General features: G+C 43.4%; 1 protein-coding gene across 2 annotated transcripts in view; it reads left to right on the plus strand.

Annotated features, from left to right (window-relative positions):
* The window catches only part of LOC145687814 (uncharacterized), a 153,400-nt gene that overhangs the window by 28,001 nt on the left and 102,333 nt on the right, over positions 1 to 23,066 (plus strand). Inside the window, exon 2 of one of the 2 annotated variants that reach the window (XM_081761239.1) lies at positions 8,888 to 9,657. The exons of the other annotated variant lie outside the window; for it this stretch is intronic. Within the exon in view, the coding sequence (XP_081617365.1) occupies positions 9,399 to 9,657 (259 nt within the window). The 5' untranslated portion in view covers positions 8,888 to 9,398. The remainder of the gene's footprint in view (positions 1 to 8,887; positions 9,658 to 23,066) is intronic. 2 annotated transcript variants of the gene reach the window in all.

Here is a 23,066-nt window from a genome sequence, read left to right on the forward strand (position 1 = left end):
GTCTCTGGCACGTAATATTTGTAGGGGGGGGGGGTCATGAAGGAAAGTGATTTAAATGGTACTACCTAGCCCAATCTGTTTATTATCTTCCATTCCATTTGTTACCTTTCTGCTTACCTTCACAGACTCCCTAAGGTATATCAAGAACTCTGTTATAATTGTTTCACAGCCTGAGTATTATATTCCAAATAAATATAGTTATTTATATGTTATTCTATTTTTAGTAAATAAATTAAATTAGAATAAAATATTGAATATTCTGTATTTCAAAATATTGGGTAGGACGCGTCCCCCCGCCCATTTAAATATATATACTCCTTTCGTATATTAAGAAATAACTTATGCCTACGGGACAGCACTATTAGTTTAGTCTATTATAACGAGAAATGGCTCAACCGTTCGAAAGGAATGTTTGGACATAGTGAATATCTACCTCGAACTGAGTTGTCAGGTCATATTTATTAAAATGCATTTCCGAGGGAGAAGATGGAGTTCAGATCGCTAAGTTTAACATAGTATGTGCAATAGGATGCACATAATAGTTTGACCTGTAATGCCTTCGAGATTAAAAAGAGGGGAGTGTAAGATGGAAATAGATGCAAATTAGAAGGGCAATCGGTGTTAGTTGCTCCTTACGTTCTGATCAATAAGTAGCCTTCGGATAAAACGGCACATTCATTATTTTTTGTCGTATATGTCATTAATGCATAATTGGTTGTAGTGCAGGGGCGACACAAGGGTAACCCCCAAAGAAATCAGAAAATACCATAGGTATTATACGAAAAGTAAAGGCATAAAGAGCCCTTCTAGCCATGTAAGACCACACGGGGCCCAAATTGTGGATACAGATAAGACTCCACACTTAAATGACGTTAGTACAGTAGAGAATGTTCGGAGTTAAAAGCACAGACCTTTAGGAAATAATTCCTTACAAGAAGACGAAAAAAAAATCATCATGGGTACACAAATGCGTCATTTAGTAGCTTCAAAAATTTGAACGATACTGAAAAGTTCAATAACTGGAGAACAAAGTATTAGATAAAGGTCAGATAAAAAGGCTTAGCAATTATTTTCAACCCTAGATTCGTCTAATATATCAGTGGATGTAGGACAGGGGCGGCGCAGAGGTTATCTTCAAAGGGAAAGAATAAATTTGAGGTGTTCTACAAACAAGGTTATAAATCCAAAACAATTAACATTGAAGTGTTTCGAATCAAAATGTTCATTAATAACGTAAGTAGGGGGAAACAACGATTGGAGATGAAAATTAGTCTTAAATGGATAGGGTGTATCAATGTAACAAATTTATAGCAGGACGAACGATGGCTTAGATGTCAGCTGGAACATTGGTTTCCTGCTTCGATCCCATCTCATAGAAATTTTTGGTGGACTATATCATATCTGTGCGTTTTCTCAGAGTTCTTCCGTTTCCTCCCACAATCTCATTCTACACATTCCTTTGTAGTCATCCACTTTTATTAATCATGTGCTTTATATTTTGACTAAAAGATACAAACGCAGGACGGTAAATTAAAGATTTTGTTTCATTTTTTAAAATTATTGTGACGAAAGTGATTGAAGGAAGAGAAAACTTACTACGAATATGTGATTACAGGATCAGTAAAGGTAATTATGAGACAGATTTCACAACGTTTCCACGTTACTCAGCTCACATTAGTTTTGAAAGCAATTAACCTAGGTAGCAGTTTATGATGCCAATAGAGTAACAATTCACTGCCAAGAAATTTCCTGTTATCTCATAAATTGATGAGTAAATGTCAAAGAAGTCTTCGTTATTTTGTGTTTATTACATAAAGGTACTGATGTTATTCTAACATTTTTGTGAGTTGACTATAATAGGCCATATTAGATAGTTTCAGGTTACGAAACAGGCTTATGAAACAAATTTATACGAAGTTCTAGGCTGTTCACTAAAAAACAGCTTAGGCTACTTCTATTTTTTATGTTTTAGTATATTAATATGCAACCTAGGCTATTTTCAACAAAGTAGTGTAGGTCTACAACTTTGAAAGCTACTAAGAAACAAGTTATAGGACTACCTAAACTACAGACTCTAGTTTTGAAAATGAACATACTAGGATACGGAGACAAATTCTAGTTATTTATCAGATAGATTAATCTGGCATGCGTCTCATAATTACCCTCCATAGAAGCAAAATTAGATTTTAAAAAATCTAACTCTTAAAAAAAATACCGAGGGACAAAGTAAACTTAACCTGTACCTGCTGACCTACCAGCAGAGCCGTAGATGGGGGGGGGAGCTGGACGGTTGGCCCGGGCGCTGATAACAAGAGGGCGCCGAAGGAGGAAGAAGAAAGAAAAAGTGTTAGAAATGCAAAGAAATATGTTAAAAATTTTCTTGCTCGCAACCTAAACTTTTTAAAATGCTACAAGTTTTTACTTATTTGTTTAAAAGAGGAATATAAGGGACCCAAGCTCAAAACTTCGGGGCCCCATTTCTGGAACTTCAAGGCCCTGGACCAATTTTTGACATCACTGCCGTGCTCAGATGACCCGGACTTTTCCTACGCCACCACGCTCCTCCAACAACTCCACATTTAATAGGCAAATAGAATGGACCCGAATTCAAACTTCGGGACCTCATTTCTGGAGCCTTGAGACGAGGGCCCACTTTTTGACATTATTCTATGCTCAAGCGATTAGGGCCTTTCCAATGCCATCACCCGTGTCCAACAACTCCCTGTTTAAAAGGGAAATAGAAAGGAACTCGAGCCCACAACTTCTGGACCTCATTTCTTGGGGCTTCGAGGCCAGGGCCCGACTTCTGACATCACAACTGTGCTCAAGGGGGAAGGGACCTTTTCAACACCACTACTGTCGTCCAACAACTCCATGTTTAATAGCCAAATAGAATTGATCCGAATCCAAAATTTCGGGACCCCAGTCACCGATGTGTTAACAGAAGCAAGATCTTTCCAACCCCACCACCTACGTCCAAGAACTCAATGATTGATAGTCGAATAGAAGAAACCCAAACCCAAAACTTCGGGCCCCATTTCTGGGCCCTGGGCCCGATTTCTGGTATTACTACTGTGCTCATAAGACCTTAACCTTTCCAACGCTACCACCCACGTCTATCAAACTCCATGTTTAACAGGGTTTCCCTTACATAGGAGAATCTGCTCCATGCTCTTTCCATAACTGTTCGCCGAGTGGATTTGTGTACAATTAAAAGTAGTTTTGTCAAGTTTAACTAAAAGTCTAAAATAACACTGTTGAAAACAGCTTTTATTTGCAAAGGTAAGATGAATGTAGGGGGCGCCGAATTCTACTTGGACCCGGGCGCCGAAATCTCTAGCTACGGCTCTGCCTATCAGGCTTCCATCAACACCCATTGGTTTCACAATAGTGCTATTACTGCACGAGTAGATATAAAAGTTAATGATAGGATTTCAAATTTCAAAACAATTTTTTTGAATGAGTTTGTTAAAAGAAATTTACGTCCAAGCTTTTGTAAACTGGAACGTAAAAGTGTAGACAGAGTATTGTGAAGGGTGTTACTAAATGCCTGTTCTGTTAATTTGTGTTTATCCTACAGTGGTTGAAGATCTGTGAGGGGTGTCTCATAATTACCCTCTATAGGCAGTGTCTCATGATTACCATCACTGACCCTACAACGCTGAAATATGCACCGTGTAAGTCTTCGTGTAAGGAATCACTTCCCAAAGTTATTTGGTGTTGTCTCTCAACATCCTTTATGTTTCGAAATCTCTCAAGTGTGGAGACTCACTTGCATCCAAAATTAGGGTCTCATATGGTCCCTTATGGATGCGGTTGCTCTTTTTGTCTTTAATGAGTACTTTCTGTCTTTACTTTTCGTAAATACTCAAGGAATTAGCAAATTGTGCATTAATTGAAATAATGAATGTTCTCTTATTTCATTTTATATATTTATTTATTTATTTGTCCGACTTTGATCCGGCATTCCGTTTTCGAGTTAAGGCTGTTTTGCATTTTTTTCGACGAATTTTCTACTAGCCGTAGACCCGATAGGAGGCATTTGCGTACCCAGATTGGTCTATATATTCAACTAGGGATGCGCACGAGACGAGTCGAGACAGAATTTTCCTGACAAAATTCGAGTCGAGACATCACTTTTACAGCACATTTTCGAGACGAGACAGCTACAAATCTTGTCTCGTGCGCATCCCTATATTCAACGAACTTTAAAAAAAGTTCGTTACTGAATTCTCTGTGTCAGTCCGTGTGTGTGTGTTATTTTTTTCAATTTTGAGCCCTCTGTTCGATAAGGTATCAAACAATCGGAGAAAGTGATGGAGTTTTTGGCGTTACTCTTGCCGTTCCCGAGATATTGGCCAAAAATGGCCGGTTTCCGAAGATTTAAGGAGTCATATCTCGTGAACCGTAAGTCATAGAGATATGACATTGGCGTTCATCAATATCTAAGAGAACGGTGAACATTTTGGTACCAAATAGTAACCGATGGCAACTGGCCACCATTGTTCAGATATTGACCATAAAGTTCAACTTTTGGGAGATTTAAGGAGCCATACCTCGGGAACCGTAAGTCATAGAGAGATGTTATTTTGCGAGAAACAGAAGGTGCGGCTGAAAAGATTTACTTTTACGTGTTCGAACAATCACAGTTATCCTTCCCGCTCCATCTCTCCATTTTTTTTGAGTTTGTTCTGGCAATGCTCTTGGAGCACTCTCAAATGGTTTGTTTTATGTTGGTGACAGAAATCACCCCTCAAAAAGCTTTCGAGTGGTTTCCACCTCTTAAAACGGGAATTTTGAAAACACGCTGGGTCATCTGCCCTATTATTTTAATGTAGAATTTATATACACAAGATTCATGTTCCTTGACCTCCCTCTCCTTCTACTTAGGACACTCATTTTAATTAAAGGAATATGATATAAATTTATGATACGCCATGATCCTATCATGAACCAAAAATAATCAAAATCAACTGAGCGGTCTAGAAGTTCTCGGATAAACATAGTTTCTTCATTTATATATATAAGATACAAAATGCCCTCCTTAAAACGGGAATTTAAAAAAAAATGCTCGGACACCGGTCCGCTTGTTTTAAAAGACACATTAATATACCAAGTTTAATTTTTCTAAGTTGAGATCATCATGAGATACTGAACCTTTGGTATCAAATTTGAAACCCTTCTTCCCCTTTAGAATGCACATTTTAATCAATAATAATAATAATAATAATAATAATAATAAAAATAAAAACAAGCTAGGCAAGGGTCAAGTCAGATGCCAAAAGCCATCAGTGTCGTTCCAACAGTCTAGGAGGAGTTGGAGGACAAGCATCGTTACACTCACGTAGATCCTATCCTAACTATATATAAAACTACATGAGCTGACACAAATTATTAAGCATTTCCTATAGGGCTGCAGTGATTAAATTTGTCATGATTGTATCTTTCCGGAAGTAACCCACAGGAAAATTGCCAAAAGTGAATATTTTTAATTTTTAGGGGGTCTAAAGAGGGACTGAAGAATGCCCCTATGCTAAAGAGGGACAATATTCTTCATCCCCTCTTTAGACCCCCTAAAAATTAAAAATATTCACTTTTGGCAATTTTCCTGTGGGTTATTTCCGGAAAACTATAATCATGCCAAATTTAATCATAAATGGGCCTTTTTTTGGACCTATAATCTCATATTTTAGGTACTTCGAATTGGAAAAAAACTTGAAATTAGGTATGCTTGTACGTTTTCGTTAGCGTTACCTAAGTAAATCAGTAAATATAAAAAAATCCAACTCTAGAGTGGTTTTATGGGGAACTGAAAAATCCTTCCCATGTTATTTATATGGGACGTCTTCTACACCCCAAAATGTTAGGCACTTCCGGCAGGATTAGAATGATGAAATTTGGCATGATTGTAGCCTTCCAGTACTAACCGACAAGAAAATTGCCAAAAGTGAATAATTTTAAATTTTTAGGAGTATAAAGGGGGATGAAGAAATTCTTGTGCTATTTAAATTGGCGTTTTCATGGGATACAAAATCTAATCTTTTAGATAGTTGAAATAGGAAAAGAAACGATAGAATTGTGCTTTCTAGAGGTGCGAGGCTGTAGGCCAAGCGCAAACAGTGTGTGGGGCCGAAGCTCCCGGATGGGCAGATTCAGGAAATATGAAGAGCAAGTTCGCGAAATTCACTCTTGATGCAAAGGCCGATAGGTAAGAAATGCGAGGCCATAGGCCGAGCAGACTCGGGGATATGCGGACGGAGCCCCCATCTAGCCGAACGCTAGTCTATATTATAATGTCTATTAAAATGTTAGGTTTATATGTTTGTCTACAAAGAAAAGTTTATGTTTGTCTCCAATCCTTTCGACAAGGAGATCTCAGGTACCACAAGTGCTAGAAACGTGCAGTTTTCGCTGGTCGATTCTAAATTTTATGTAGATTGTCCGGTTCTAATTGAATATTTAAAAAAAATGTAGCCGTTATTTCTTTATTACATTTTTTGGGGGTACGCACGAAGTGTTGAAAGCATCATATCCTACGAGCTGTACATCCCAACACAGTATAATTGTGTATAGGGGTTGTATATCTTTCAGGCGTTTGTTTCATGGCCAAATGATAATGAGAAATAAAGATAACCATTTCTCCAGGCTAAGATGAATCTTTATTGTTTGTAGTGTTTTGCCCGTTGAACACCGTATATCACTGACATTATAATTAGTTGTGTATATAATGTATTTGCTTATTGCATACTGCATGCAAGAAGAAAGAAAACACTGATCATACATGAACTAGAAACTCCAACCGGAAGTAGGCTCAATCTTTCAAACGGTGCGACATATACAAAAAATAATCGAAAGAATTTCCCATTTATTGTACCCCTTGCCGATTTTTATCAAGATGTCTTTCACTTGTGTCTGTAAAGGAACATGTGCAGGTGTTGTGGGGAATGAGGAGATTCATGCTCAAATGCGGTGTGTAAAGAGCGCAGGTTCGGCTAGTCTGTTATAAAATTGAAAGTGACTCTTTATCTCTTGAATCGCCTGATCGATCTCGATCAAAGTTTTGGGGTAGAAGCGGTTCTGGCGTGGGAGTGTTTTTTAGCTATTCAGTTTGACGGTAGAACTTAAGGGGGGAGGAGGGGGGAAATAACTCTTGAACCACCCGACCGATCTCAATCAAATTTTCAACATAGATGAGGTTCACACATGGCGAGGGATCTTATTTCACTTTGAAGGTAGAACTTAGGGGAAGGGAGGAGGGTGATATATAAAGAAATAAATAAAACTTAACTCTTGAACTACTCGGCCGAACTCGATCAATTTTCAGCATAGATGAGGTTCGGGCCTGTGATTGTTTTTATTATTTTACTTTGACGGTGCAACTTAGGGTGGGTAGGGGAGTAGGGATATATATATATATATATGTATATATATATATATATATATATATATAGGCCTATATATATAAATGAAACTAACTGTTTTTCTGACTTCATCACTCTTCAAGCTCTCAATCAAATTTTCATCATAGATGTGGTTCAGACCTGGGGTGATTTTGTTATATTACTTTGACGGTTAAACTTATTGGAGGAAGGAGGGGATGAACATTTATAAATGATCGAAAACGACTGATATTAGTGCCGAATCTATAGATTTCGTTGTCGCTGAAATGTACAGTGGCACTTCTGATGCTTATTAAATCCGAAGTCTGCGCCGCAACTTGGTGGAGGGGAAGAAATGATATGTATAAAAATAATCTAAAATAACCCATATTAGTGACGAATCCATAGTTTTCGGTTCGCTGAGATGACCGGTGACATTTCCGATGCCGTGCTCCGCAACATGGAGAAAGAGGAGGGGGAGGTAAAAAAATTATCAAAAATGACCGATGTTAGTGACTGATCCATAGTTTTTGGTGTTGCTGATATGAACAGTGATACTCTCGATCCCTTTTCAAACCAAATTTAGCTTCGCAACTTGGGAGAGGGGAGATACACGAAAATGATCGAAAATGATCAATGTTAGTGTCGAATCCATAGTTTTCGGGGTCGCTGGGATGAACAGTTATCTTTCCGATGCCCTTTAAATATACGCCACTTGAAACGAAGACAATATATTTCACGGGTACTAAACACATGAGATACGGAGTTGTGCATTTAAATTTTCATTTTAACCCGGCAAAGCGGGTAATGGATGTTAGTACTTTATATTACTGATAATATTAATGATAGTAAATAGTGAAAAACATGGCTATTGTACGTAGAATAAGTTTCAGAGTTGTTAAAGATTAGTAACTATCCAATTAAGTTTCTTTGAGTGTGTTAGTTGCCGTCAGTGTTTTAATAAATCCTATATAACGCAAATGAAAATAACTCTGTAGTCGCACTAAAATAAGCACGCTATCATTAGCAGCATCGTGGGTATTTTTAGATTCTAATGTATTTGTATTGTAGCGTCACAGTGCGAGTGAAGATTCAGTACTAGTCTGGTGGTTGACTACCATTCGTGTTTGTCGCCAGTTCGAGAATCTCGATTTCCTTACGGAAGCCAGAGATGTAGGTAGGTTCAACGACTGGTGGCACCACTGAAGTGGTATTGATTTTTCCTAGAACTTGGTATCGCCATCTTTGTAGTCGGCCAGCTGACTGGTCGAGCAGTTCACACTGCAAGCTCTGAGTGTTGAGTGTTGTGGAGACGATTAGTTTGCTTAAGTTCTTTGATTTCTTCCGTATTTGTTGTTGATTAACAGTGAGAGAGGACTAGATGATCTTTTGTCAAGTACTGACCTACCCGAACTGAACTGACATTTCATCTAGATAAGTCGAATGTTGTTTAGATCAAAATATTCATTTAAGTTATATGATTACTTTTTTGGGTTTAATTTCTACAGGTGCTTTGTGCGGAACCATTCCAGCATCCTGGAGCGTCTTAACGAGAGAGCAGAATTGTGCCCGATGCAAATGAACGTAGTTTTCTGAAAAAGGGTCAAGGTCACAGGCTTCAACACCAAGATGGCCTTTATATAACACTGAGAAGTATGCAACTAAATGATGCTTGTTCCGACGATTGGCTTATGTACCTTGTGTGGAAGGTTTTTCAGAAGAACGGAAGTTAACATACTTGCATCACGCCGTTTCCGATTAAATACATCATCCTTAATGTTGGTTACCATGTTTATAAACATAAAATAAGTTGGTGACAAATTATACTTCGGTGTTATTGTACAATCGTGCGTTTAGCTGTTTGATTGTGATTGTTTTCTTTACTTTGCGTGTAAAAGTAAGATGTTAACACTTCGGGAATTGAACATCAAGTGTTCATGATTAGAGCCCAATGTTACCTAAAGCGGAGTATAGATTACTCCTAGTGTGTACGTATATAAGAGAAAGCAACTTGTTTCCATGTGGTGGCGTGGTGGTGAACCTCCCTCAGCCCAGCTTGAGATGATCACTTTCAGTATAGATCCTCAGTGGTGTGGTCTTCTCTTTTCTGTCTATTGTAGACATGAGAAGAGCACTGCTGGCGTCTTCCCTCAACCGGACGCCCTCGCAGCCTGCTCCTATTCAAGCTCTCTGGACGCTGACTGGATTGCCCTTGCTGGAAGCTTTGGATTTGAAATTTGCCAAATTTCCTCCACCTGGGCTCTTGTTCTCGAGTCAGGTAAGTTAATTTCTTTCTTTTTTGGAGGCGGTAGGTTTTAGATTTTTTTTTTTTTTCAAAAGTTTCATCTATTTTTATTTTGTACCATGTTATCTCTGTGAATTTTAAGTTTGTTTTGATCGTAAAGGATGCTCCTTGGTATGCATTATTTCCACTGCTTGTGTCGGAAATTGGTTCATTGCATCCTACATTGATATTTTCGTGGTAAAACTAACAAAAGTACTTGAAACTCTTCAAAAGAAGCATGACTTCAAACCTACTCGATTCTTTCAGTAGCTCTAAAGGTAATACAGCTGCCTCTGGTTGATTAGAACTTGGATAATTCGAATATAAGCCTACTTCCATTGAAAACTATTGAAAACAATAGTAAAAGATTGTGAGTAAATCGAAATTTTGAACCTACCTTGTGGATAATTCGAAGTACTTGTAATACAGTGCAGTAATCTTTTGTGTTTGATTGCAAACAGAAAAATGCACTTGCAATAATGCATTTACAATTAGGGGCACCCATACGGAAGAGTGACACAGAAACTGATGATGATGATGATTTAGAAGAACGAGATCGACGATGAAATAGAGAAACAACATGTGCCGACCTCATCAGAAACTTCCGAGATGATTGAAAATTTTGAAGCTGGTGATTGTTCTGAAGATGATCTATTGAATGTCAGACTAATGTATTACACGGAATAAAGTGAAATGGAAGATTTTGTTAGTAATGTAAAAACAATCAATTGAAACCAAACGACGTTCACGAACAACTCTAAGTCACAATACATAAGTAAGGTTATTACTCGTGTATGTGGACTTGTGTGTTAATACACTGTATGTGATACTGCACTTTTCCTTGGTACACGTAGCTTGATTCATGCTTAAGTGAATGTTGTGTGCTTTCGGCATTGTTTCACGCAATTAATACGCTCCCTTGAAGATAAAGAAAAGAAATATTTAGAGAGCTTCGAAATGTGGTGTTGGGGGAAGACGGAGACGATAAAATGGACATAGAGAGTAACAAACGAAGATGTTTTAAAACGGATAGGAGAGAAAAGGACACTTTTAGCCAGCATCCTTTGTAGGAAGGCCAATTGGATTTCACACAACTTGCGAACAAATTTTCTTCGTGCTGCCATAGGAGGAAATATGGAAGAAAAATGCGGAATAGAAAGAAGAACATAACAGATCTATAGTTTGAAAAATAGAAGAAAATATTGGGAGTTAAAAGAGGAAGCTGAAGATCTACAAACATGGAAGAAACATTTCCAGGCCCAAAGCTTAAAATAATATAAACAAACAGAAAGGAACCTCATTAGTGCGAGGACCTGCTGTAAGGCAGGATACTTAATAATAATAATAATAATAATAATAATAATAATAATAATAATGTCTACTGCATATTACTTTTTTCCTTGTAGGTATGGGAGTTTTGTTCGTTTACGTGTTTAGTAATGCATATTTTTGGATAATTTGAACCTTCTTCGTGTCCCTTTCGACTTTCAATTTTAAAAAAATAAACTCGGGTATAAATGTTTAATATGGCTGTGAATGAATGGTGTGTCCTCAGAACGCAGATTTAGAAAATTCGTGGAAATGATGTGTCCTCAGAACGTTTCACTTTTGCAAAGAAATGTGTCAGCTTGATCAGTTACGGGGCTGAATATTATTATTTGATGAAACCGCATGCAAAATTTTGCTGACTAGTATTCTGTTTAAGCAAGTTCGCACAAGTATCATATAATTAGTTTATGCATATTAATAGTTATTTAACGAAATAAATTCTCACAGAAAACTGTATCTCTAGACACCACAGATAGTTCTTATCGTCACGTAGGGGGTTCATGCTCAAGTGTTTTGCACTGGTTAACTTGTTATACTGCATATATATTGCAACATAATATTATGTTGATGATAGGTTGTTTAGTAACGCTCACTAGTCCGACTGTTTTCAATAACAACAATTTTAGGAATGATCCAAAAAATTCATCAAAAGATTGCGATCTTGGCCAATAACTAGGTTTTGGATCAGATGCCACAAAAGTTTGGAACGGTCCCTAAATCAAGTTTCCATATTTTTTACGGCACAAGCACATCATACTGAGTTAAGTGATAGTTGGGGTTTGGCTATACTATATGTAGTTCTCCAGATATAAGGCGTATAAGAAAATGTTTATTGAATTTTTTGAATCAGGGACCACAAAAGTTTTGAACGGCCCGTAAATCCAATTTTCATATTTTTTACGGAATAAGGACAGCATACTGAGTAAATTGTTAGTTTTGGTTTGGCTACACTATATGAAGTTTTCAAAATATAGGGCGTGAAAGAAAATGTTTGATTCTATGAAATATATATATATTTGGTCTAGGAATTAATTCGTGCGGGTGGACAAGAGATGGCGCAACGAACGGAGCGTCCCACAGTTCCGTGTATCCACACGTGTGTTGCAAACCCCTGTCATCGCGTATCATTCGTAGTATAGGGCAGTTGATTAAAGCGTCAACAACACCAGTTTGTAGTTAAGTGAACATGGCGCAATTTGTGCCTGATAAAGTGTTTTTGCGGGGTGTCCTGCTGCATTATTTTAACATGCAGAAAAGTGCGACTGAAAGTCATCGTATTTTGGTGGAAGTGTATGGCGACCATGCTCTAGCTGAGCGAACGTGTCAGAAGTGGTTTGCACGGTTTAGAAGTGGTGATTTTGGCTTGGCAGACCAAGAGCGAGCTGGACAGCCAAAAATATTTCAAGACGAAGAATTGACAGCATTGCACGAGCAGGATTCGTGTCAAACGCAGGAACAACTTGCAGCAGCATTAGGCGTTGAACAAACAACAGTCTCCAAACGCTTGAAAGCCATGGGAATGATTCAAAAGATGTCACATTGGGTTCCACATGAATTGAAAGACAGAGACGTTGAAAGACGAAAAACCATTTGCGAATTGCTGCTTCAACGACAGAGCAGAAAGGGGTTTCTGCATCGAATTATTACGGGTGATGAGAAGTGGATCCATTACGAGAACCCTAAACGAAAAAAGGCCTGGGTGAAACCAGGTGAACCAGGTCCATCACAACCAAAACGAGATATTCACTGTGCAAAGGTTATGCTGTGCATATGGTGGGATATGAAAGGTGTGGTGTACTATGAGCTGCTGCAACCGGGTGAAACTATGAATGGAGAACGTTATCGACGACAATTAATGCGTTTGAAGCAAGCTCTGGCCAGAACAAGACCAGAATGGGAGAACAGGCATGATAAACTTATTGTTCAACATGATAACGCTCGCCCACATATCTCAAAACCGGGCAAAACCTATTTAGAAAATGTCGGATGGGAAGTTTTACCCCACCCGCCGTATTCACCAGACGTTGCTCCTTCGGACTACTACTTGTTCGATTGTATGAACAACGATTTGATTGGACAGCGGTTTACTTCTTCAGAAGATATCGAAACATGGGTCTCTGAGTGGATCGCTTCCAAGGATGAGGACTTCTTTCGCCACGGAATCCGTACATTGCCTGACAGATGGGCGAAAGTGGTGGCTAGCGATGGACAATATTTTTCTTAAGGTATTTATGTATTTTGTGTTTGTACTACAGCTTCAATGTGTGCGTACCAACCGCACGAATTAATTCCTAGACCAAATATATATATATATATATATATATATATATATATATATATATATATATAATATACAGTGGCGGATCGAGGATATGATCAAGGGAGGGGCTAAACCATATTTTGCCGTTTTATCCAGTGTAAAGCAAGATTGAAGCCCATTTTATCCAGTGTATACCTGAGCGTCAGGGGGGCTATAGCCCCTATAGCCCTCCCCTTGGATCCGCCCCTATATTTATGAGTGCCAAAATTTTTGAACGTCCCTAAATCCAGTTTTGGTATTTTTTTTACGGAATAAGCATATCATACTGAGTAAATTGTTAGCTTTTGTTTGGCTACACTATATGTAGTGCTCGAGATATAAGGCCTAGAGGAAATACTTTGCCTGAAATATATTGGATCTTTTGATCCAAAAAATAAATAAAGAAAGAAAATAAAATAAGAAGTGCATTTTCACATATGATGCATACAATACCAACTATGAACGAATTGTAGGTTCACACATGTAAATCCATTCATCACTTCAAGATAAACAAGTGCTTGATTTAATGTAAAGAAACCTCATAATATTTCACTAGGGAACATCGTGGTCTAGTGGTTAGAGCGTTGGACTCGCCTCCACGTGGTCCCGGGTTTGATTCCCGGCCGGCGCTTCCTACTTTTTGGCGTCCACTCAGCGTCATGAGGCCAACTGGGGAGTCATGTGAAAACAAGACGACAACCACTAGGTCTAGAAAGCTCCTGGTGCGTCTGTTAGGGACAAGGCGTCGCAGCGCTCTGACCACGTGCTCGCCACTAGGCTCGCTGGCGGATGACACTGGAGCAGGCTTAGGCTCAAACATAATATTTCACTAGGGAACATCGTGGTCTAGTGGTTAGAGCGTTGGACTCGCCTCCACGTGGTCCCGGGTTTGATTCCCGGCCGGCGCTTCCTACTTTTTGGCGTCCACTCAGCGTCATGAGGCCAACTGGGGAGTCATGTGAAAACAAGACGACAACCACTAGGTCTAGAAAGCTCCTGGTGCGTCTGTTAGAGACAAGGCGTCGCAGCGCTCTGACCACGTGCTCATCATCAGGCTGGATGTAGTTCAGCCGGTCGCTAGCAGATGGCGCTGGAGCAGACTTAGGTTCGGATTCCACGTTAATCAGTAGGTCCACGTCTCATATAGCCTCCCTGCTGAACGGGACGTTTACCTCAGTCAACTGTGATCAATTCTTGGTCGGCGCTTCCTACTTTTTGGCGTCCACTCAGCGTCATGAGGCCAACTGGGGAGTCATGTGAAAACAAAACGACAACCACTAGGTATAGAAAGCTCCCGGTGCGTCTGTTAGGGACAGGGCGTCGTGGCGCTCTGACCACGTGCTCATCATCAGGCTGGATGTAGTTCAGTCGCTCGCTAGCAGATGGCGCTGGAGTAGGTTTAGGCCCACAAAATGGGCTGTTACGCTAAATGGTTTGGTTTGATTCCCGGCGGGAGCTCATGTGGTTCGGATTCCACGTTAATCAGTAGGTCCACGTCTCATATAGCCTCCCTGCTGAACGGGACGTTTACCTCAGTCAACTGTGATCGATTCTTGGCCGGCGCTTCCTACTTTTTGGCGTCCACTCAGCGTCATGAGGCAAACTGGGGAGTCATGTGAAAACAAGACGTGACAACCACTAGGTATAGAAAGCTCCCGGTGCATGTGTTAGGGACAAGGCGTCGTGGCGCTCTGACCACGTGCTCATCATCAGGCTGGATGTAGTTCAGCCGGTCGCTAGCAGATAGCGCTGGAGCAGACTTAGGTTCGGATTCCACGTTAATCAGTAGGTACACGTCTCATATAGCCTCCCTGCTGAACGGGACGTTTACCTCAGTCAACTGTGATCGATTCTTGGCCGGCGCTTCCTACTTTTTGGCGTCCAATCAGCGTCATGAGGCAAACTGGGGAGTCATGTGAAAACAAGACGTGACAACCACTAGGTATAGAAAGCTCCCGGTGCGTCTGTTAGGGACAAGGCGTCGTGGCGCTCTGACCACGTGCTCATCATCAGGCTGGATGTAGTTCATATAGCCTCCCTGCTGAACGGGACGTTTACCTCAGTCAACTGTGATCGATTCTTGGCCGGCGCTTCCTACTTTTTGGCGTCCAATCAGCGTCATGAGGCCAACTGGGGAGTCATGTGAAAACAAGACGTGACAACCACTAGGTATAGAAAGCTCCTGGTGCATGTGTTAGGGACAAGGCGTCGTGGCGCTCTGACCACGTGCTCATCATCAGGCTGGATGTAGTTCATATAGCCTCCCTGCTGAACGGGACGTTTACCTCAGTCAACTGTGATCGATTCTTGGCCGGCGCTTCCTACTTTTTGGCGTCCAATCAGCGTCATGAGGCAAACTGGGGAGTCATGTGAAAACAAGACGTGACAACCACTAGGTATAGAAAGCTCCTGGTGCATGTGTTAGGGACAAGGCGTCGTGGCGCTCTGACCACGTGCTCATCATCAGGCTGGATGTAGTTCATATAGCCTCCCTGCTGAACGGGACGTTTACCTCAGTCAACTGTGATCGATTCTTGGCCGGCGCTTCCTACTTTTTGGCGTCCAATCAGCGTCATGAGGCAAACTGGGGAGTCATGTGAAAACAAGACGTGACAACCACTAGGTATAGAAAGCTCCTGGTGCATGTGTTAGGGACAAGGCGTCGTGGCGCTCTGACCACGTGCTCATCATCAGGCTGGATGTAGTTCATATAGCCTCCCTGCTGAACGGGACGTTTACCTCAGTCAACTGTGATCGATTCTTGGCCGGCGCTTCCTACTTTTTGGCGTCCAATCAGCGTCATGAGGCAAACTGGGGAGTCATGTGAAAACAAGACGTGACAACCACTAGGTATAGAAAGCTCCTGGTGCATGTGTTAGGGACAAGGCGTCGTGGCGCTCTGACCACGTGCTCATCATCAGGCTGGATGTAGTTCATATAGCCTCCCTGCTGAACGGGACGTTTACCTCAGTCAACTGTGATCGATTCTTGGCCGGCGCTTCCTACTTTTTGGCGTCCAATCAGCGTCATGAGGCAAACTGGGGAGTCATGTGAAAACAAGACGTGACAACCACTAGGTATAGAAAGCTCCTGGTGCATGTGTTAGGGACAAGGCGTCGTGGCGCTCTGACCACGTGCTCATCATCAGGCTGGATGTAGTTCATATAGCCTCCCTGCTGAACGGGACGTTTACCTCAGTCAACTGTGATCGATTCTTGGCCGGCGCTTCCTACTTTTTGGCGTCCAATCAGCGTCATGAGGCAAACTGGGGAGTCATGTGAAAACAAGACGTGACAACCACTAGGTATAGAAAGCTCCTGGTGCATGTGTTAGGGACAAGGCGTCGTGGCGCTCTGACCACGTGCTCATCATCAGGCTGGATGTAGTTCATATAGCCTCCCTGCTGAACGGGACGTTTACCTCAGTCAACTGTGATCGATTCTTGGCCGGCGCTTCCTACTTTTTGGCGTCCAATCAGCGTCATGAGGCAAACTGGGGAGTCATGTGAAAACAAGACGTGACAACCACTAGGTATAGAAAGCTCCTGGTGCATGTGTTAGGGACAAGGCGTCGTGGCGCTCTGACCACGTGCTCATCATCAGGCTGGATGTAGTTCATATAGCCTCCCTGCTGAACGGGACGTTTACCTCAGTCAACTGTGATCGATTCTTGGCCGGCGCTTCCTACTTTTTGGCGTCCAATCAGCGTCATGAGGCAAACTGGGGAGTCATGTGAAAACAAGACGTGACAACCACTAGGTATAGAAAGCTCCTGGTGCATGTGTTAGGGACAAGGCGTCGTGGCGCTCTGACCACGTGCTCATCATCAGGCTGGATGTAGTTCATATAGCCTCCCTGCTGAACGGGACGTTTACCTCAGTCAACTGTGATCGATTCTTGGCCGGCGCTTCCTACTTTTTGGCGTCCAATCAGCGTCATGAGGCAAACTGGGGAGTCATGTGAAAACAAGACGTGACAACCACTAGGTATAGAAAGCTCCTGGTGCATGTGTTAGGGACAAGGCGTCGTGGCGCTCTGACCACGTGCTCATCATCAGGCTGGATGTAGTTCATATAGCCTCCCTGCTGAACGGGACGTTTACCTCAGTCAACTGTGATCGATTCTTGGCCGGCGCTTCCTACTTTTTGGCGTCCAATCAGCGTCATGAGGCAAACTGGGGAGTCATGTGAAAACAAGACGTGACAACCACTAGGTATAGAAAGCTCCTGGTGCATGTGTTAGGGACAAGGCGTCGTGGCGCTCTGACCACGTGCTCATCATCAGGCTGGATGTAGTTCATATAGCCTCCCTGCTGAACGGGACGTTTACCTCAGTCAACTGTGATCGATTCTTGGCCGGCGCTTCCTACTTTTTGGCGTCCAATCAGCGTCATGAGGCAAACTGGGGAGTCATGTGAAAACAAGACGTGACAACCACTAGGTATAGAAAGCTCGTGGTGCATGTGTTAGGGACAAGGCGTCGTGGCGCTCTGACCACGTGCTCATCATCAGGCTGGATGTAGTTCATATAGCCTCGCTGCTGAACGGGACGTTTACCTCAGTCAACTGTGATCGATTCTTGGCCGGCGCTTCCTACTTTTTGGCGTCCAATCAGCGTCATGAGGCAAACTGGGGAGTCATGTGAAAACAAGACGTGACAACCACTAGGTATAGAAAGCTCCTGGTGCATGTGTTAGGGACAAGGCGTCGTGGCGCTCTGACCACGTGCTCATCATCAGGCTGGATGTAGTTCATATAGCCTCGCTGCTGAACGGGACGTTTACCTCAGTCAACTGTGATCGATTCTTGGCCGGCGCTTCCTACTTTTTGGCGTCCACTCAGCGTCATGAGGCAAACTGGGGAGTCATGTGAAAACAAGACGTGACAACCACTAGGTATAGAAAGCTCCTGGTGCATGTGTTAGGGACAAGGCGTCGTGGCGCTCTGACCACGTGCTCATCATCAGGCTGGATGTAGTTCATATAGCCTCCCTGCTGAACGGGACGTTTACCTCAGTCAACTGTGATCGATTCTTGGCCGGCGCTTCCTACTTTTTGGCGTCCAATCAGCGTCATGAGGCAAACTGGGGAGTCATGTGAAAACAAGACGTGACAACCACTAGGTATAGAAAGCTCCTGGTGCATGTGTTAGGGACAAGGCGTCGTGGCGCTCTGACCACGTGCTCATCATCAGGCTGGATGTAGTTCATATAGCCTCCCTGCTGAACGGGACGTTTACCTCAGTCAACTGTGATCGATTCTTGGCCGGCGCTTCCTACTTTTTGGCGTCCAATCAGCGTCATGAGGCAAACTGGGGAGTCATGTGAAAACAAGACGTGACAACCACTAGGTATAGAAAGCTCGTGGTGCATGTGTTAGGGACAAGGCGTCGTGGCGCTCTGACCACGTGCTCATCATCAGGCTGGATGTAGTTCATATAGCCTCGCTGCTGAACGGGACGTTTACCTCAGTCAACTGTGATCGATTCTTGGCCGGCGCTTCCTACTTTTTGGCGTCCAATCAGCGTCATGAGGCAAACTGGGGAGTCATGTGAAAACAAGACGTGACAACCACTAGGTATAGAAAGCTCCTGGTGCATGTGTTAGGGACAAGGCGTCGTGGCGCTCTGACCACGTGCTCATCATCAGGCTGGATGTAGTTCATATAGCCTCGCTGCTGAACGGGACGTTTACCTCAGTCAACTGTGATCGATTCTTGGCCGGCGCTTCCTACTTTTTGGCGTCCAATCAGCGTCATGAGGCAAACTGGGGAGTCATGTGAAAACAAGACGTGACAACCACTAGGTATAGAAAGCTCGTGGTGCATGTGTTAGGGACAAGGCGTCGTGGCGCTCTGACCACGTGCTCATCATCAGGCTGGATGTAGTTCATATAGCCTCGCTGCTGAACGGGACGTTTACCTCAGTCAACTGTGATCGATTCTTGGCCGGCGCTTCCTACTTTTTGGCGTCCAATCAGCGTCATGAGGCAAACTGGGGAGTCATGTGAAAACAAGACGTGACAACCACTAGGTATAGAAAGCTCCTGGTGCATGTGTTAGGGACAAGGCGTCGTGGCGCTCTGACCACGTGCTCATCATCAGGCTGGATGTAGTTCATATAGCCTCGCTGCTGAACGGGACGTTTACCTCAGTCAACTGTGATCGATTCTTGGCCGGCGCTTCCTACTTTTTGGCGTCCAATCAGCGTCATGAGGCAAACTGGGGAGTCATGTGAAAACAAGACGTGACAACCACTAGGTATAGAAAGCTCCTGGTGCATGTGTTAGGGACAAGGCGTCGTGGCGCTCTGACCACGTGCTCATCATCAGGCTGGATGTAGTTCATATAGCCTCGCTGCTGAACGGGACGTTTACCTCAGTCAACTGTGATCGATTCTTGGCCGGCGCTTCCTACTTTTTGGCGTCCAATCAGCGTCATGAGGCAAACTGGGGAGTCATGTGAAAACAAGACGTGACAACCACTAGGTATAGAAAGCTCCTGGTGCATGTGTTAGGGACAAGGCGTCGTGGCGCTCTGACCACGTGCTCATCATCAGGCTGGATGTAGTTCATATAGCCTCGCTGCTGAACGGGACGTTTACCTCAGTCAACTGTGATCGATTCTTGGCCGGCGCTTCCTACTTTTTGGCGTCCACTCAGCGTCATGAGGCAAACTGGGGAGTCATGTGAAAACAAGACGTGACAACCACTAGGTATAGAAAGCTCCTGGTGCATGTGTTAGGGACAAGGCGTCGTGGCGCTCTGACCACGTGCTCATCATCAGGCTGGATGTAGTTCATATAGCCTCCCTGCTGAACGGGACGTTTACCTCAGTCAACTGTGATCGATTCTTGGCCGGCGCTTCCTACTTTTTGGCGTCCAATCAGCGTCATGAGGCAAACTGGGGAGTCATGTGAAAACAAGACGTGACAACCACTAGGTATAGAAAGCTCCTGGTGCATGTGTTAGGGACAAGGCGTCGTGGCGCTCTGACCACGTGCTCATCATCAGGCTGGATGTAGTTCATATAGCCTCCCTGCTGAACGGGACGTTTACCTCAGTCAACTGTGATCGATTCTTGGCCGGCGCTTCCTACTTTTTGGCGTCCAATCAGCGTCATGAGGCAAACTGGGGAGTCATGTGAAAACAAGACGTGACAACCACTAGGTATAGAAAGCTCGTGGTGCATGTGTTAGGGACAAGGCGTCGTGGCGCTCTGACCACGTGCTCATCATCAGGCTGGATGTAGTTCATATAGCCTCGCTGCTGAACGGGACGTTTACCTCAGTCAACTGTGATCGATTCTTGGCCGGCGCTTCCTACTTTTTGGCGTCCAATCAGCGTCATGAGGCAAACTGGGGAGTCATGTGAAAACAAGACGTGACAACCACTAGGTATAGAAAGCTCGTGGTGCATGTGTTAGGGACAAGGCGTCGTGGCGCTCTGACCACGTGCTCATCATCAGGCTGGATGTAGTTCATATAGCCTCGCTGCTGAACGGGACGTTTACCTCAGTCAACTGTGATCGATTCTTGGCCGGCGCTTCCTACTTTTTGGCGTCCAATCAGCGTCATGAGGCAAACTGGGGAGTCATGTGAAAACAAGACGTGACAACCACTAGGTATAGAAAGCTCCTGGTGCATGTGTTAGGGACAAGGCGTCGTGGCGCTCTGACCACGTGCTCATCATCAGGCTGGATGTAGTTCATATAGCCTCGCTGCTGAACGGGACGTTTACCTCAGTCAACTGTGATCGATTCTTGGCCGGCGCTTCCTACTTTTTGGCGTCCACTCAGCGTCATGAGGCAAACTGGGGAGTCACGTGAAAACAAGACATGACAACCACTAGGTATAGAAAGCTCCTGGTGCATGTGTTAGGGACAAGGCGTCGTGGCGCTCTGACCACGTGCTCATCATCAGGCTGGATGTAGTTCAGTCGCTCGCTAGCAGATGGCGCTGGAGTAGGTTTAGGCCCACAAAATGGGCTGTTACGCTAAATGGTTTGGTTTGATTCCCGGCGGGAGCTCATGTGGTTCGGATTCCACGTTAATCAGTAGGTCCACGTCTCATATAGCCTCCCTGCTGAACGGGACGTTTACCTCAGTCAACTGTGATCGATTCTTGGCCGGCGCTTCCTACTTTTTGGCGTCCACTCAGCGTCGTGAGGCAAACTGGGGAGTCATGTGAAATCAAGACGTGACAACCACTAGGTCTAGAAAGCTCCTGGTGCGTCTGTTAGGGACAAGGCGTCGTGGCGCTCTGACCACGTGCTCGCCACTAGGCTCGCTGGCGGATGACACTGGAGCAGGCTTAGGCTCAAACATGGGCTGTTACGCCAAGTGGTAGTAAACTACCTGTTATTATTACTATGAACGAATTGTAGGTTCACACATGTAAATCCATTCATCACTTCAAGATAAACAAGTGCTTGATTTAATGTAAAGAAACCTCATAATATTTCACTAGGGAACATCGTGGTCTAGTGGTTAGAGCGTTGGACTCACCTCCACGTGGTCCCGGGTTAGATTCCCGGTCGATGTGTCCCAATTTTTGGCGTCCACTCAGCGTCGTGAGGCCAACTGGGGAGTCATGTGAAAACAAGACATGACAACCACTAGGTATAGAAAGCTCCTGGTGCGTCTGTTAGGGACAAGGCGTCGTGGCGCTCTGACCACGTGCTCGCCACTAGGCTCGCTGGCGGTTAGAGCGTTGGACTCACCTCCACGTGGTCCCGGGTTTGATTCCCGGCCGGCGCTTCCTACTTTTTGGCGTCCACTCAGCGTCATGAGGCCAACTGGGGAGTCATGTGAAAACAAGACGTGACAACCACTAGGTCTAGAAAGCTCCTGGTGCGTCTGTTAGGGACAAGGCGTCGCAGCGCTCTGACCACGTGCTCGCCACTAGGCTCGCTGGCGGATGACACTGGAGCAGGCTTAGGCTCAAACATGGGCTGTTACGCCAAGTGGTAGTAAACTACCTGTTATTATTACTATGAACGAATTGTAGGTTCACACATGTAAATCCATTCATCACTTCAAGATAAACAAGTGCTTGATTTAATGTAAAGAAACCTCATAATATTTCACTAGGGAACATCGTGGTCTAGTGGTTAGAGCGTTGGACTCACCTCCACGTGGTCCCGGGTTAGATTCCCGGTCGATGTGTCCCAATTTTTGGCGTCCACTCAGCGTCGTGAGGCCAACTGGGGAGTCATGTGAAAACAAGACATGACAACCACTAGGTATAGAAAGCTCCTGGTGCGTCTGTTAGGGACAAGGCGTCGTGGCGCTCTGACCACGTGCTCGCCACTAGGCTCGCTGGCGGATGACACTGGAGCAGGCTTAGGCTCAAACATGGGCTGTTACGCCAAGTGGTAGTAAACTACCTGTTATTATCGTAGTTGATAGGGGAGACCGGGGTATTGACGAACACTTAAGCTTTGATTATAATTAACTCTTGTTTTTAGAGATAAAATTAAGATTTCTTGTGTATAGGAAGTTTGGAGTATCTCCTGTTTACTAAAGTGCAGAGGGAATCAAAAGTAACATTTTTCAACAAATCAGTGAGATGTTTTGAAAATGCACCTATATCCAGGATTGCCCCAGTAGTCGGAGTAATCCCGAACATACTGTTTACTTTAAACTTTCATTTACGAAAGAAGGAAAAATGCATTAAAATTATACCGTAATTTAGCATTCAAATCTTTAATAAGAATTACAATTATAAGCATAATGAGAAACATGACCAGACCCCATTATCTTGGAAACTATTACAAATAAA

The sequence above is a fragment of the Thermobia domestica genome, chromosome 6 (assembly GCF_964235325.1).
Source record: "Thermobia domestica chromosome 6, izTheDome1.hap1.1, whole genome shotgun sequence".
NCBI classification, from domain to species: domain Eukaryota; kingdom Metazoa; phylum Arthropoda; class Insecta; order Zygentoma; family Lepismatidae; genus Thermobia; species Thermobia domestica.